The sequence below is a fragment of the Rhinolophus ferrumequinum genome, chromosome 23 (assembly GCF_004115265.2).
Source record: "Rhinolophus ferrumequinum isolate MPI-CBG mRhiFer1 chromosome 23, mRhiFer1_v1.p, whole genome shotgun sequence".
In the NCBI taxonomy this organism is placed as follows: Eukaryota; Metazoa; Chordata; class Mammalia; order Chiroptera; family Rhinolophidae; genus Rhinolophus; species Rhinolophus ferrumequinum.
In genome coordinates, this window is record NC_046306.1 from 29,719,839 (window position 1) to 29,736,431 (window position 16,593).

Below are 16,593 nucleotides of genomic sequence, written 5' to 3' on the forward strand. Positions count from 1 at the left end.
ATCTCAATTTTTCCATTTGCTTATTCTTTCTGGTAGTATCTGACTCTTTACAGAAATAATCTGATTAGATTAGACTGCATTTAATGGCAAACAGGAAAACAGCCAGCTGACCAAATAAACAGATGCTAAGAATGATGTAGGGGAGAGTAAAAAGCCAGTGTCTTCCAAGCATGACAGACACAAATAGAAAAGCCCATGAACTTAGAAACAGACCAGGCTGATTGCACCTGGGTGAGTCATTGTTTTCCATGAGCCCTACTCCATTATTAAACAGGGCAGCATGTCAGTAAGACCCCATGCCATGGGACACCATCTCAGCATCACTTTCAGTAAAAGCTACTCCCAATTACTTTGTGAAAGCAAATTTGAAATCCTAGAAATGCAAGAAAAATATACCAGTGTTATTTCTTATTCTTCTCTCAAAACACAGAAGAATAGTGGAATACTGTGATCTTCACAGATCTTGTTTTTACAGAGTAAGGGGTTTGGCAGGAATGGTGGGGACACAGGCCTGGATTGGGAGGCAAGAGTTTGGTGGCCAGATATTGATTCTGTACTAAACCACTTGAGTGGGAGTCTTCCGTTTCCTTATTTAAAGAATGATGGTTAGTAATGTGCTGAATGTGTGTTCGCTGGAAGTTATAAAACAAATCTCTTAGCTTCCTTAGCCCAGAGCACAGGTCTTTAAAGATTTAAACCATCTTTTGGTATTTCACATACAATAGTAACTTTCAGTTTAACAAGGTGTCTCTGGACTATGATTAACCATTTTGATAAAATCAAAGTTGTTTTCCTCATTCACAATCATTTTTATTCCCAGCTATGACAAGCCCCAGCTGAGTTTTCCTACAGAAAGCACCCAACTAAAAATAGAAAACTCCTAGGCAGACACCTATAAGGGGAGAGGACTTAAGTGCTGACACAAAAATTTCAAGGCCTGGAATACACACTTAAGCTGAGATGAAGTGGCTTACCAGGTAGGATAATTATTGCGTAATGTTATAGTGTAATTTGCTTTTAGATGCTGAATGGTTATGTATATATGGCAGCAAGAGTCTGGCTCCTGGGACACGGCGGACAATTCATTCCATGTCAAGGCCATAGAATTTCATACACACTTTTGAGAGAAATTATGGGAGTCATGAGAGAAATACTCCAATAACACTGTGTAACAAATAAAACTTCACTGGCAGGCAATAATAAATATTTATTGAGTTCACCAGTTTGCAGGGTTCAGCTGATCTGGGCTGAGCGTAGCTCATCTTAGATGAGCTTGTTCATATATCTGTGGTTAGTGATAGGTCAAGTAGAGGACCCTACTAATCTCAGCTGGACTTGCTTACATCTCTGGATGCATCCAGCTGCTGATTGATCTTGGATGATTTAGGCTATGTGACTGGGATGATTGGTGTGTTTTGATCTGTTCCATGTGTCTTGTCCTCTACCAGACTAGTCCAGGCATGTTCCCATGACCATGGCAGAACAACAGGAGTGAAAGCTAAAATGCATAAGTGCTTTATCAAGCCTCTGCTTGGGACAGGTCTACGAACATCCTATTGGCCAGAACAAGTCACATGACTACCTCATAGTCAAGAGGTAGAGAGATAGACTTCAAGTCATAAGGCAAAGACTATGGATATAGAGAGCGGTAAAGTATTGGGGCCATTAATTCAGTCAATCTATTGGAGAGGAGAATTAGCTAGGTTCTGGGCCTAGTTTTGCTATTAATAAGCTGTATCTTTGAGAACACTACTTAACTTCTTTTGGCCACAGGTTTATACTAAGTAAAAAGAAAAGGTTTGACTATATAATTTCTAAAATCTCTCTCCAGTACTACTAACTCTTGGAGGGGTTGAGTATATAATTGCTAAAGTCCCTTTCAAAGGTTTCTACACTAATTTCTAGATGCCTGTAAGACGATTACAAAAGACATTTTGAAATCCTTTTTAAAAATCAGAGTAGGTTTAAATTATGGGTTAAATTAGGAAATTGAAGCATTTCAAGAGAAGTATGCTGAGGAAAAGATAGTGGAGAAGGGATGAGGATGGAGCTGGGGAAAAAGTCACAGGAATCGATGTTCTTTGCTGTATTAAGAGCAAATTTCTCCTGTAGATAGTTTCATGGCGTATATGAATTATAGAGAAGTTTACACGTAAGAACTATGTCAGAATGCATTTGGCTTTTGACTTGAAATAAAATTTAAAAAGCACATCGCTTATTACCCTGGAAGGATTCTAAGTTTTTTATTCTCCACAGCACCAAAGGGCCTTCCACCAATCAGATAATATTCAAAGATATTTGTTGAGAAATGTTTAAAAATCAACAACAATCCAGCACATATCCCAAGAAGAGAAATCTAACAAATACCATAATTGTGTTTCATTGACCACATAACGATTCAAATGATATAATTGTAAAGAACAAAGTCCTTATATTACCGTGTTTCCCTGAAAATAAGACCTAGCTGGACAATCAGCTGTAATGTGTCTTTTGCAGCAAAAATTAATATAAGACCCGGTATTATATTATATTATATTATATTATATTATATTATATTATATTATATTAAGACCTGGTCTTATAATACAGTAAAATAAGATCGGGTCTTATATTAATTTTTGCTCCAAAAGACGCATTAGAGCTGATTGTCTGGCTAGGTCTTATTTTCAGGGAAACATGGTAGACAGGGTTCCCGATGTTTTCAGCTGCAAGTTCTTTTTGTTTCCTCTTTTTAGAAATAAAGTTATACAAAATGAATTAATAAGCAAGCACAATATGTTAATTACTTAACGTGCATGATCTCATTTAAATCTTTTAACAACAACCTGTGGTAACTAACATTATTATCCCCATTTTGTATGAGATGGTTTAAATTCCAAGGGGTTAAATAAGCTACCCAAAGTCATATTTGGTAAAATGCAAGCACTTTCTGTGGAGAGAGAATCTTATCTATCCCTCAATGAATTATCCACTTATATAAACCAATGGCAGCAGTTTAATTTGTGATTGCCTTCCTAGTCTACTTGGTATTTATTCAAAATTGAAAATTAATTTTAGTATCATTTTCAAACAAACAAATCCGCCAAAAATATAAGCATACACCATACTTTAGCACTTGATTAAAAGTCTCAGGAATTTACACCTATTGTAAATTAACTATTCTTTTACATTAGTGTGAACTGTCCAAATTATTTCTGTTTAGGTTTGAAGTATTTTTTTATTTTGCCCTAGAAATACACAGAACACCATTTTACTCATTTTCTTTATATTTCAGTTGCCAGTGGAACCTTGAATTACAAGGTTGAACAAATGCTGCGTTTTATTTGAGTGGTTTGTAATTTTAAACTTTGAGTTCATATTCAGTGGGAATTGTTTATCTATAGGGTAGTAGACAATCCAAACAGTCTGAATTATCTGTGCCTCTGCTGGGACTCCATAGGTTTTTCAATTTTTGAACAGTGTTTGCTTTGATTTATTGGCATTGGATACCCATTCACAGAGATAATGTGAATTTGGAAATTGCACTCATTTGTGGTGTTGGTTTGGGTTTCGATTCCTTGTTGCTGACTTTTTTCCACCAATAGGCCCCATGAATCACTAGCTTCTTCACTTTGTCCCCAAGATTATGGATTATGATTTCCTCATCCCCGTTTTGAGTGTGGAGACTCCTGGTTTTGTGCAAGGACTTCAGTTTCAGCACTCCAATACCCAAAATTCTTAGGCCCATTTCCCAACCTCTTAGAACATTAAAACCCAGCTCCCCAAGATGGAGAAGCTACTCTGCCATACGTGAGCCTTTTAGCTTTGCATTCTTTTGTTATTCCTGTTTCATAGGGATTTCCTTTTCTCATATCAAAACTCAGTTATAAATTTTAATAAATGTATGTGTTCTGTCTCATTCAGCATGTCCCTGTGTTTGGAGTAGAAGAATTTCCCACCCATTCAGCCATTTGACTTAAACTCTCATTGCAATTTATTCTAAGGAAATTCAGAAAACAAACAAACAAACAAAAACTGGAATGGTTGGTTATATATAATGTAGTCCTATTTTCCCACATGCTATTTTCCAACAATCCTCTAGTAACCTGACTGACCTCACTCTGTAATTTTTATATGACCCTGTTATTTCTGTTCATGGTTGAAGTAAAAATTCATGAGATTAATTCTAAAAATAAGATGAGGGTTTACAAGATTGCTCAGCCACCCATTCTATATATGTACCTTTTAATGCTTTTCCCATTGTTTTTAATAACCTCTTAGCTAACTGACGATGTAGAAGTTAAAATACCATAATCCCTGCAATAATTCCTCATAAAATTTTCCTGGTCACTCTATCCTACATTCAGCATTTTTTATTTTTCCATTTTGTATTTTTAAAAATATAATGCATTTTATTTTTATTTTAGAATACTATTTTATGCTAAAAATAAAATAATTACATTGCCAATAATCACATTACCATCAAAATGAAAAATAGGAAAAATAAAAATACTCATAATCCCAACACAGTTTATATTGTAGTATTTCCTTTCGAAGTAATTTTGTATTCTTAGAAAATATTGTCATAGTTATAATCACAGTACATATACAACTGTGTGTAGACTTTCTTAATTTATCATAGTAATATAATAATTTTCCCCATTTTTATAGTCATTTTTGGTTCACATTTAGTGGCTCCATTATATTTCTTTAAGTGGAAGCCTTATATTTTATTTTACAGAAACGCTAAGTCTTATTGATGTTTGTTGTTACTTTACTTGTTTGCTTGTTATTCTTATTATTTTCCCTAATCTTTAGCAGTAAATTTCAAAATATTTTGAGCAAGATAATCATAGTACCCAATTACCGTTTCCATTTCCCAAAAGCCAGATATTTTTAAAGAGTTTAAAAACTGTGAGGAATTAAATTTTTAAAAATATAACAAAGACAGAAAGAAAAAGTGAAACATATAAATTTTTCCCAGAGAAAGGAAAAAAAGGTGAAATAATATAAATTTTTAAATGAGAAAACAAACTGAAATAAATGACCCTATGTGTATATATCAAAAGTAACATAATTATGCAAAGAGTATAATTATTTCAAGTGAATTCAGCAGAGTAATATTATTCAGCAGAGTAATATTATAGTGGATCCTTAGTGGGATATATTCTGTGAAAAAAAATCTCAAAAAAGTCTTAAGTTTCACATGGTTATTTATTGATAGGTTATAACTTTGAAACTACTTCTGTATATTGCAATGTAAAGCAAATAAGCAAATAAGTAAAATATACAAAATTAATTACAAACACAAAAGATATACAAATATAAAATCAAAATAGTTAAGAACAAAAATCTATACTGTGACATTTAAATTTGAAATATCAATATGTACTAATGGTTTTTCAAAATATGTGCCATAACTGTCCACTGAGACGGCCTAAATGCAATGATAATCTGGGAGCAGTGAGCACTTTTAGCACCCAGAGATTGATTTATGAATGCCTTCCCTACCAAAGGCTCTTTGGAAAAGTGGCTAATTCAAGGTCTGAGGCAGAGAAAGTGCAAGAGGTATCTGAGGTTATCTTGTTATACCTAGAAAAGCAAGTGCTCAAAAACTAATAGGGACATGTCAAAAGGGCCTAGAAGTCTGCTTTGAAAGGGCTTCCACTGACCAAATGTGGAAGAATTTGACCTCAAAAAATAAATAGATAAATAATGGCTGTAACTGATTTTTAAAAAAATAAATTGAAATTAAAATGTATTGTCCATAGTTATTTTCAGAGAGAGAGAAAAGAAGAAGAAAACTCATTTGCCATCTTTTGAAATGATTATTGCCCGAACTCCTTACTCAGAAAATTTGTAACTAAAGGAAAAAAATTAAATGCTTATCCTGCCTTTTTAGGAGGAACGCTAGTTTATCTCCACATGATGAGCAAAAGCTCTTTCTTACAGAAAAATACGAGCTGTAAGAAAGAATTAGAAAATTACCATTTACCCCCAATAAGATAGGCAAGAATCATCAATTTCATGAAAATGTACTAAGGAAAATTTATGTGGATCCAGAGTTTCACCCTACAGAATAACTGTTAATTGCAAAAGGAAAAATATTTGACAAAAATTGAGGTCTGATCTTTACCACTTTTAGCCAACTGATCAAACTTAGAATCACTGATAATGTGACACCTGACACTTGCCCACCAATATGTTGCAATATGAGCTATAAAAGAATACCTATTGATTATTCTTGCTCCAACAAATGTTTAACCTCCATCTAATCAAGCCTACAGGTTTAACTTCTAGTTTATAAGATGTGCAGGGTTTCCAGGACTAACTTAAATGACTCCGTAAGGAAACCATCAGACAAATTCAGAATGTGGGCATTCTATAAGAAAATTGAACAGGATTCTTCAAAAATCCAAGTCATAAAAGAATGGAAAGCAATAAATAACTCAAGTGGGAAACATGAGAAAGACACAAGAAACAAATGCAATACATGAACTTTAACTTGTGGTCAGAAAGATAAGCTAGAGAAATTGGGGAGGCGTAATATTGGGGAAATTTGAACATGGAAGGGTATTAGATTAAAAACTAAGGAATTATTATTCATTTCCTTAAAATCATTAAGATATTACCATGATATAGGAAAATGTCCTTATTTGTAAGAGATGTGTGGTCCAATATCTATGGATAAAATGTCATGATCTCTGAAATTTATTTTTAAATGATTCACCAAAAATATATAGTGACAGACAATGATAATGCATATGTGACATAAGATTAAAATTAATTAAGGTCGTTTTCAGGGGTTTTGTTATTGTTGCTTTTATTTTGTTTTGTTTTTGAGTGTGTGCATTGTCCTTCTTATAGACATTATCAGATTATTGCCTAATGTTTGAAAATGTCAGTTTCCCACCAGATGTTATTTCTCTTTTAAAATACGTATATATATTTTTACCCATATAATGTCTCTTAACAAGGTGTTGTGCTATTGCATGTCCCTGATTTTTAATGAGAGTATCTTCTCATATACATGAGTATATTAGATATTTGTGTTTCTTCTCCTATGAATTACTTGAGTTTTGCCCAATTTTTTACCAAAAAAGATTCTTTTCTTTTTTTTTCCTTTTTTTTTTTTAAATTTATTGGGGTGACAATTGAAAAGATTATTTTCATTAAGATAAATATACCTAATAAAATTTTCCTTTGTAGCTTACATTTTTTCTGTCTTGCTTAAGAAGGTCTCTGTACCCCATGGTTATACAATTATTTACCTAGGTTTTCTCTGAAGATTTTTACTGTTTTTTGTTTTATATTAAGGTTTCCAATACACTTCATTGGGCAAAATGACTTGAGTTGGACCTGAGGTGAAATTATGAAAAACTTCTTCAGTATCTGTCTGTGCATTCTCCATAGAATTTTTTTTTTTTTTTTTTAAGTTTCAATAGTTTTGTCTTTGTTATTTCACTGTAGCTTATTAGTCTCTGGTTTCAACTTGTTTCCTCAGAAAAGTGGCTTTGATTATATCTCTTTATAACTCAATAACTTGCCTTTTTTTGTATTTATGGCACACTTACATTATACTGAGGTGTTCTTTTTTTTTCTGTTTGTAAACTAACCTTCATGAATAACTGCTTTCTCCTTCATCATCACATGTATTTATACATCTAAAAATCTTGGTTAACTAAATAAAATTCTTGCTTTATTTCTTAAGGTAGTTATAAAAAATGTCAGAGGCAGAATACCATCCCGAGTGCAAATATCTTTGACAATACAGTAAGGCAGGGCCAAACACATTTGAACTTGAGTGTATTGCCTTTCCTTTCTTATCTAACAGAGTTCACAGAAGTGATGAGTGGGCAACATCTTTTGAAAATCTAGTTAACAAAGAAATTTAGAAATTGAGTCTTGCTTGTCAAATTGGTGAACTCAGCCTGGAATAAAACAAACTCTAGCAATGCTCTTATTTATTAATACCTGAGTATAATATAAAAATCTCCCTTAAAATTAGAGATTAAATTTGACCCTGTTCCTCCCTCTTTTTTGTCCATTTTCTAAAAATACATCTTATAAACCTAAGATCAAGAAAGCTCATGTGTGCTAATTTAGAAAAGCTCTAAGGCATATCCTACAAAATCAAATTTCTCATAAAGATCTATTTGTCCTATGGTGATTTTCCCTCAAGAATGTGTTTTGAGGCCACAGGCAATGAAAAGATGGGGCCTGCTGAATTAAATTATGAGTGTTTTATGAAGCCAGACCATGTATGGCATGCCTTTGAATTCTTCCATTATATCATGAGTTATGGCCGCAATACTGCTGCCCAACAACCACAAAACTCAGTGGCATAAAACAATAAGCATTTCTAAGCTCATGAGTCGTCTGGTCTGGGCCAGGCTCAGCAGATCTCAGTAGCCCAGCACCAGCCTGTGTTTAGCTGGTGGGTCAGCTAGGGGCTGGCTGGTTTATAAGAGCTTCACTTTCATGTCTGATAGTCAGTTGAGGTGATAGAGAGGGATATAAGTGGGTCATATGTGTCCTCCAGCAGGCCACTGCTTCACAGGACGCCTAAGTAAGCTTTCAACAGAGAGTGCAGAAGCACACAGGGCCTTTTGAAGTCTAGGCTCACCAACTGCGTACTGTCACTCTGGCACATTGTACTGAACAAAGCAAATCACAAGGCCTTCCCAGATCCAAGATAAAAAATACACTGCACTCTTTGATAGGAGGAACTGCAAAGGTGTGATTACAGGAAGGGGAGAAGAATGGCTGTCATTTGTGCCATCTATCTACCATTCCCACAAAACGTGCAGCTTGAGTCGCACAGAGTAGAAACTCAACATGATTTTGAGTACATGAACCAGAATATGACAATTAAATGAGATGTCCCTGAATCCCAGCAAATGGATGATCAAGAGCAATCCCTGGTACCCAGTGGAGGACCATCTGAAGTTCAGGATTGTGGGGAGGGAAAATAGGAGGAATCCAAGCTGAAATTCCCTGGTTGGACCCAATCCCTTGAGTCCTCTGATCTAAACCAGATTTAAATCTGCTAGGATAGAAGTTAGACACTCTCCACAAGCCCAGTAGGACTCATGAGTGTGGATTGAATTGATTGCCAACAATTTAAAAAATCAGGAGATCTTACACAAACATTTGGATTTCTCACTTCTCTTGAAAAACAAAAATCTATCAGGCATCAGCTAGAGTGAGTTTCAGGAAAGTCCTTTAGACAGAACATGTCCTCCCCACCACTCGGACTTCCTTGCACACAGCCTGTTTCTGATTTTCATGACTTGCCTTTTCCCACTCAATATCTGACTTTGCAACCCTTGTACTGAAATAGCCTTAGACTCCTGAGAGATGGGCTTTGCATACTTTCCATATTTTCTTACAATGAGCTAGTATTCCATTTGTAAAAAGGAGAAATAAATAAAAAGAAAAGCTCTAACTTGAAATTTAATAATAAATGATATTTTATAATTAATTCATTAATACATGAATGACTTTTTTATAGAGTGGAATATATGACATTTCATATACATTAATTTAACTTAGTTAATACATTAAATATTTTAATTTATCAAAATAGTTTAGAATACAATAACATCCATTGCTAACCCATGATAAAAGGAAGAGTCCACTAAAGTTATAATTTAGCCATAACTGGGTCAATTATTAAAAATTATTTAAAATAATAATTTAAATTAAATTATTACTATTGTGAAGTTGTGATTTATAATAAGGAGTATGTATTTTGTCTTAATCTCAGTTTCCAGCACAGAGCTCCTGAAACCCTTGGAATTTCCTAAGTGCTGAGGCAATTAAGGTGTCTTATCTTATGTAAATAAAGTGACTTTTGGAAAGCACCTAAAGATGGGAGCTGGTTGCCATAGGAACCAACCACTTGATTAGAGGGTTGAAACTTTCAGTCTCCCACCTCCAACCTCCAGGGAGAGGAGAGGGCTGGAGATTGAGTTCAACGGCCAGTGGTCAATGAGTTATGTTGATCATGACATGTAATGGAGTCTCCATAAAAACCCAGGAGGATGGGATTTGAAGAGATTCTTGGTTGGTGAACATGTGGAGAATAGGGAGAGTGGTGCAGCTAGAGAGGCCATGGAAGCTCTGCATCCTTTTCCCATACCTTGCCCTACACATCTCTTCCATCAGACTATTCCTGAGTTATAGTCTTTTATTATAAACCAGTAATCTAGTAAGCGAAACGTTTTCTCTGAGTTCTGTGAAGTGCGCTAGCAAATTAAGCAAACCCAATGGGGGTGCGGGGTGGGGTCATTGGAACCTCCAAACTATAGCCAGTAGGTCAGAAGCACAGGTGACAACCTGGACTTTGATTGGCATTTGAAATGGGGTGGGGGTGAGAGGACTGAACCCTTAATGTGTGGGATCTGACGCTATCTCCAGGTAGATAGAGCCAGAATTGAATTCAATTGTAGAACACCCAGCTGGAGATGCAAAGAATTGCTAGGTGGTGTGGGGGTAAAACCCGCACATCAGAACTGGGTGTAGAATTGTAATTATTAAAATTAGATTATTAAAAATTATTAGAAAATGTTAAAGTACTCGGCATTTGGCATATATATATATATGAAACAGTATGATCAAGAACCATGGGGTCTTGTCCGCCAATGACCTAAGAAATTAACTTCTAGGTCAGGAACAATAGATCTATAGTGAAGGTCCTCCTAAATGAAAACTGCAATCTGCTGTTCCCCAAAGCCAGGGCCCCTTGCTTTTCTCCCCGTTCCCTACATTCTTTGGAAAAGAAACATTTTAACTACATTTGTTGCTGAATTAAAATTGAGGCAAATTGATGATGAGGTCTGGATGGTAGTAAAGGGAAACTGTCAAACACTAGGCTGAGATTTCACTCGAGTATAAGAGTGTGACGGTGTAAAAGCCCCAGCACCTTCTAAATTGTTTGGACACCTGGGAAAGAATTGGTCATTGTCTTATGGTGTCTGCCGCTCCAGAGGTTGGCCTGTCCCCCACACTGAGGGTGGGGCTGTGTGTGATGGTGGCTTTGCTCCCTCAGGCCCCCCTGGTACTCTTCTCATAGCGTGTTTCCTCTGTGGCTTAGAATTCATACGCCAGCACAACGTAGTCATCAATACCCCACATTTTATATCTGGGGAGAACAGGTGATTTTTAATACTCAGGCCAAGCTGTTTATATCAGGTACTTTTTGATATGAAAAAAAAATCATTCAAATAGATCCACAATCCATTATCTGACACTCTTGGGGCCTGTTGTTTTTCAGAATTCATCATTTTTCTGATTGTAGAAAGGTAATACAATACGTATACTATGGGTATCATACCGCACGGAGGCCTGCGTCACACTCATAACCACACAAATTAATGTCTACAGGACTGTGCATTGGATAGTCACATGAAGTGGCAGAAATAAGGATTAAAAATAGCCTTATATCAGTTAATGTCAGTGAGTTTGCCAAAAATTTACCAAAAACGTTTGTATTTCAGAACTTTGGGGATTTTAGAATTGCAGATGAGGGATTATAAATGTGCATTAAATAACTAAGCTTTGGCAAAATCTCTCTGGCATAGAAACAAGAGCGCAAAGGAGTTGAAGTAGTGGATATCCTCAAGCTGCAGGCGGAGAATGGGGTGAGGAAAGGCGGTCAAGACCAAGGGACAGGTGCCCTGGGCAGTGTCTCTATCGCAGACGATCCAGGGCTCAGAGCAAGTGCCAGAGACTGCGCTGAAGGACAGATGAAGGACAGATAGCCAGGGTCAAAACAAAGAGTAAAACTGGGAGCTCAGAGTACGACCAGGACAGGAAGTGATCAGTGTCCCAAGGGGACCTGCAGCATTGGCATCACACTGGGGCGCTGAGAAATGCAAGACCTTGGGTCCCACCCAGATCTCCTGAATCAGAATAAAAAAAATCAAAATTTCCGTTGATATTGTGTGCACCTTCAAGTTTAAGAAGCATGAAAAGAAATCCTTTAAAGGTTTTAAGGCCATATTTTAAGAAAAGCTGCCTCAATGCTCCTATAGGGAGAAAAAACACATAATCTCACATGTCATTTCGAAGATTGTACTCCCCACTTACCACTCAATCAGCAAAGGGACTTTTATTTAAACTTCTGGGTTTTGAATCAACTCAGCACAGCAGAGCTCCCCAGCAGGCAGTACCCACGTCTGGCTCTACTGCTCAGCCCACTTCTCTGAAGACTCCGGCTTTACTTGCTTTGTGATGAGGGCCACCATGTAAGCCTGCATTTGAAGAAAGGGTTCTGTGACTTCTGAACGTGTGTAAATTCTCCAGGGCATTAAACATATAGAAAAGACAGTTTACAAAGGAGTTACAGCAGTTTACGAGGCAAATCAAAATAAGAATGAAAAAAACTGAATCAAAATAAAGAGGTTGATCAAAGAAGTCAAAATAGAAGTTCAAGTTGGTTACATGAGAATGTTTGGTTTGTAATAATGCATCCAGCTCCTCCTTAGAAGCTTGGCTTCCAGCCTCTGCGTGAGGCCGCACTTCATAAAGCTCATACCTTGATCCCTGTTCACTCCAGTCAGCTTCTTCTCTCTCCCCACCTCGATTCATGGCTGACTTGGGCACTCCCAGCTATCAGTAGCTTCCAACTCCTACTTTTAAGAACTTCAGATCATTGCATATTACTTCTGTAAACTTTTTGAAAAGACCTACCTCTGTGTGTGTGTGTGTGTGTGTGTGTGTGTGTGTGTAGACATATTTATTTTTATTATTGCAAGTCTTCAGCCCTGTTCTGCCACATAAAACCTGAAAACTTGACTTTCAGCTATGGACAAATGACATATCCAACTAAACTGTTTTGCATCTTCTCATAGGTAACCAGAGGACGATATTAAAATCACTTTTTTCCTCCTCATCTTTGTACATATCTTTCAAGAAGTTTCTACACGGGTGGTTATAGAAACCTAAATGACATAAAAGCACCCTCTGCTCTTGATGTCTCCCAGCTGCAGGTGGAGCTGGAGCAAGAGTACCAAGACAAGTTCAAAAGGCTGCCCCTGGAGATTTTGGAGTTTGTGCAGGAAGCCATGAAAGGGAAGATCAGCGAGGACAGCGATCACAGTTCTGCTCCTTCCTCCCTGGCCTCAGACCCTGGAAAACTGAACCACAGGCCTCCTTCCAGTGAGGAGCTGGAAGGAGACCACGCAGGAAAAGAGTTTGATACTCCTCTGTGATTGTTCCTACCAGGCCTTCAGAACATGCATGGCCATTCAAGCTCCATTGGACTCTTATTACAAAGATCACTGCCCAGAGCATCTTCCTGAGAAGCATCCCTTAGCCTAAAATCCACACCAAAAGGAGAATTCCCAAAGGACCCATGCAGACGTCCCCGTGCCCAGGCTCCATGTGTGGAAACTACTGTAAGTCTACTAGTGGAGAGTGCATGTATATGGATGGGGTTTTTGTTTTCTTTCCAGTAGTAAATTCAAAGCAGGCTCCATGGACCATGTAATGAAGGACTGTCTCTTCTTTGAAGAAAATCAAACTCATGTTTTTATTTGAAGCTCTGGTATAAAATGTTTTAAAGTAATAGAAATAGTTTGAGAAATGCGTATCACTATTTATCACTATTGAACAGCCAACTTGGAACACTTTTTTCCCTACCTGCCTCTCAACTACCACATCTCCAAGTTAACATGCATATTAAATTGTTTCATCCTTTGCTTTGCAAGCACTGGAGGCTTGCAGTCTGCTAATTTATTTAACATAGAGGCATCAGTGTATTTGTTACTGACATGGCTTTATCAGATACCACAATGATTCAAATAAGCTTGTTTTGTTTCTTTAAGAAAAAAATCACTTGATTGTATCCTTGCCCGGTGAAGTTATTCTCAGACTTAGCAATGTGGCTGGTACATTTGGTTGCATGAGCAAGTTGGCCACACACTTTTAGACAGTGGGCTATCAGAGTTAACTATTTGCACTCAACGTCTGAGTATTCATTGTTTGTTGGCCGGAAATAAATAAATAATTACAAAGAGTCTGTTCAGTTGAATAAAAATAGCTGAGCTGATGTACGTTGAGCAGAGATTCAATCAGAGTAAACAGGTTCCAGTGGTTATTTTGCTGTCTGACATTTTTTATGGTTCATTTATTTTTGACATAGAGATAAAGATTGAATATTTATCTAGAGAATACACAGACCCACATATAAATTCTATGTTATCTCCATGTATATATGTACACACTCAGACATATAAATACAGACACATACACCATACACACATACACACACACACACACACACACACACACACATTCATTTGGGTATGGATGTGTGTTTCTTAATTGGCAATGACTCAAAACTCTTCCTCAAGACCTAAAACCAAATTCATGGAAAAATGGATAGAGAAGACAGTGGTCAAACATCTATATTTTGTGGATAAATTATATTGATATTCTAAGAAGCAATTGACACAGTCGTTGATGCAAGTTGCGGTAGATTTAGAACTTAGAATATGAATTTGATACATATTTACAGGATCAATAACTGGATTTTAAGCTTGTTTTAATAATCAAAATATTTAAAAAATGTATAAGACAGAAATATGGAAACTTATTAATATCTTCCATAATTTTTAAGTGACAGATTTCAATTTTATTCTAACATAAAAGAATCTTTTGTTATATATTTACTATGTACATTTAATTCACGTAACTGTCCTTTTGTTGAGTTTCTATGTTAGGTGGCATAAGAAAAAAAATATATTATGGTAAAACCGATCAAAAATATTATTGAATGGTCTTAAGTAAGAGAGAGTAATTATATAGAGGAAAATATAGCTTAGAGAGTACGACAGAGAACAATGAAGTTTAAACCCTGAAGCAAGATGCTCACAGCTTTATTTTACTTTAAAATAAACCTGTCTGATTGTAGTTTAGCAAAACAGTTTAAAACACAAAACCAGTGTGTCTTGAAAATTGTGTTTCCAGAATTTAATATTTTTATGGAAATTATTTTATTTAACTTTAAGCAATAACTAAGGATCGCAATTAAGTTTTTATCAAAATGAAGGCCTACTTCAAAACTAAGTGTTTGATTTGGGGGAAAAAAAAAAAAAAACACCTTGCAAGACACCAGGGGAAAAAATCTCATTGTCTTTGGAGATGATGATAGCATTTCGATCTGAAGGATTTGGGGTGTTAATTAGATACTTAATAAAACTTAATTTCAACTGAAAGAGAAATCTTTTCTAAATCATTCCACTTTTGCACTTTGAAAGAAAGGCATTAATCATAAGGAAGCAAGAATGGTCAAAATCGAATGCTGCACTTTTATAAACAAAATTACAGGCTGTCTAAAATTGCAGAAGAATGAACAAACAATAGCATTCATAACCAAACACAATGGCGATTATTACAGGACACTGTATCACATTTTAGTCCAGAGATAGACGAAGGTTGAATAACCTCTACGTACACAAAACTGTTTGGGTGGTTGGATTTCATTATCTTAGTGACTCTAGTCATTTTACAATACGTTTGTATTTGGCCATATCTCATTTTTATATCTGTACAATGACACTTTCTGCGGTTGTGGGGTAGTGGGTAACACTGTCCATCTTGCATCATTGAAACTACTACAGTGATAGCATCATTTAATAATATTAATATTACTTGAAATAGACTAAGATAAAGAAAAGGGGTCTATATGATGTGCAGTTTTGTGCCTTTATGTATTTGCCTTGTTCTCTGTTGAATGTGTGGAATTCTGTACTGTGGTTTTTCCTGTAATAGAGAATAGAGCTGTGTATTAAATTAGACTGTGCCCCTCTGATACCTTTACACTACTGAGAATAGCGTGGTTTTGGCCGTGTAAACCAATTTTCAAAGTTCTAATGACTTGCCATGTGTTTTTGGTTTTTAACATTTCATTTTAACATTTCAAGATCGCCAAACATTAATTATACTCCAGTAATGGATAAGCAGTCATTAACTAATTCTGAAAGAAAGGGCCATTGCTTGCATTACTTTGAATTTAATGTTGTGCTCGTGCACTGTATAAATATTGTTTGTGATGGAGTGGACATTGTGACTTTTGCCTTTTCAGAAGAAAAAAGATAGGACAAAGTATTTGAAGCTCTTAAAATGTACATAATTTGGTTCTTCTATCTCAAGTTATTTAAAATGCATAATTCACATTTTTGTAATAATTCTATGCAATTTTGTGGCATGATGTTTCTTCCACTTGTAATTTTATGTGCTTTCATCACAAATCCAAAGGAAACAATAAAAATTTCTTAACACAACACAGCTGTTATTGCTTGGGTCAGGGCCAACCTTCTTTTGATGGGCAAGATGATGGGAGCAGTTCGAATGCCGGTCTTTAAGGATGTAATGCTCACCTGAATGCTCACCACTTGTGCTTGTACAGAAATTTGAGATGCTTCAATGCTGTGCCAATGAACACAGTATGCTGTTACCCTGCTCTTCCAGTATCTCGATCCAGGAGTGGCACTGCACTTGCCTATTACTTCCAGATAGAGCCTCCCTTCCTTTCTCCATTCCCCCCTTCCTTCCCTCCTTCCTTGACCAAAGCTAAGGTAGGCAAAACAGTCAAAGGTTTATTGG

General features: G+C 36.1%; 1 protein-coding gene across 2 annotated transcripts in view; it reads left to right on the forward strand.

Moving 5' to 3' along the window:
* The window catches only part of PLCB1 (phospholipase C beta 1), a 663,189-nt gene extending 646,918 nt beyond the window's left edge, over positions 1-16,271 (forward strand). Inside the window, exon 32 of one of the 2 annotated variants that reach the window (XM_033094700.1) lies at positions 12,969-16,271. In XM_033094700.1, coding sequence (XP_032950591.1) covers positions 12,969-13,196 — 228 coding nt within the window. In that variant the 3' untranslated portion in view covers positions 13,197-16,271. The remainder of the gene's footprint in view (positions 1-12,968) is intronic. The other variant, XM_033094701.1, reaches the window with a different exon arrangement.
* The last annotated feature ends 322 nt before the right edge of the window (positions 16,272-16,593 follow it).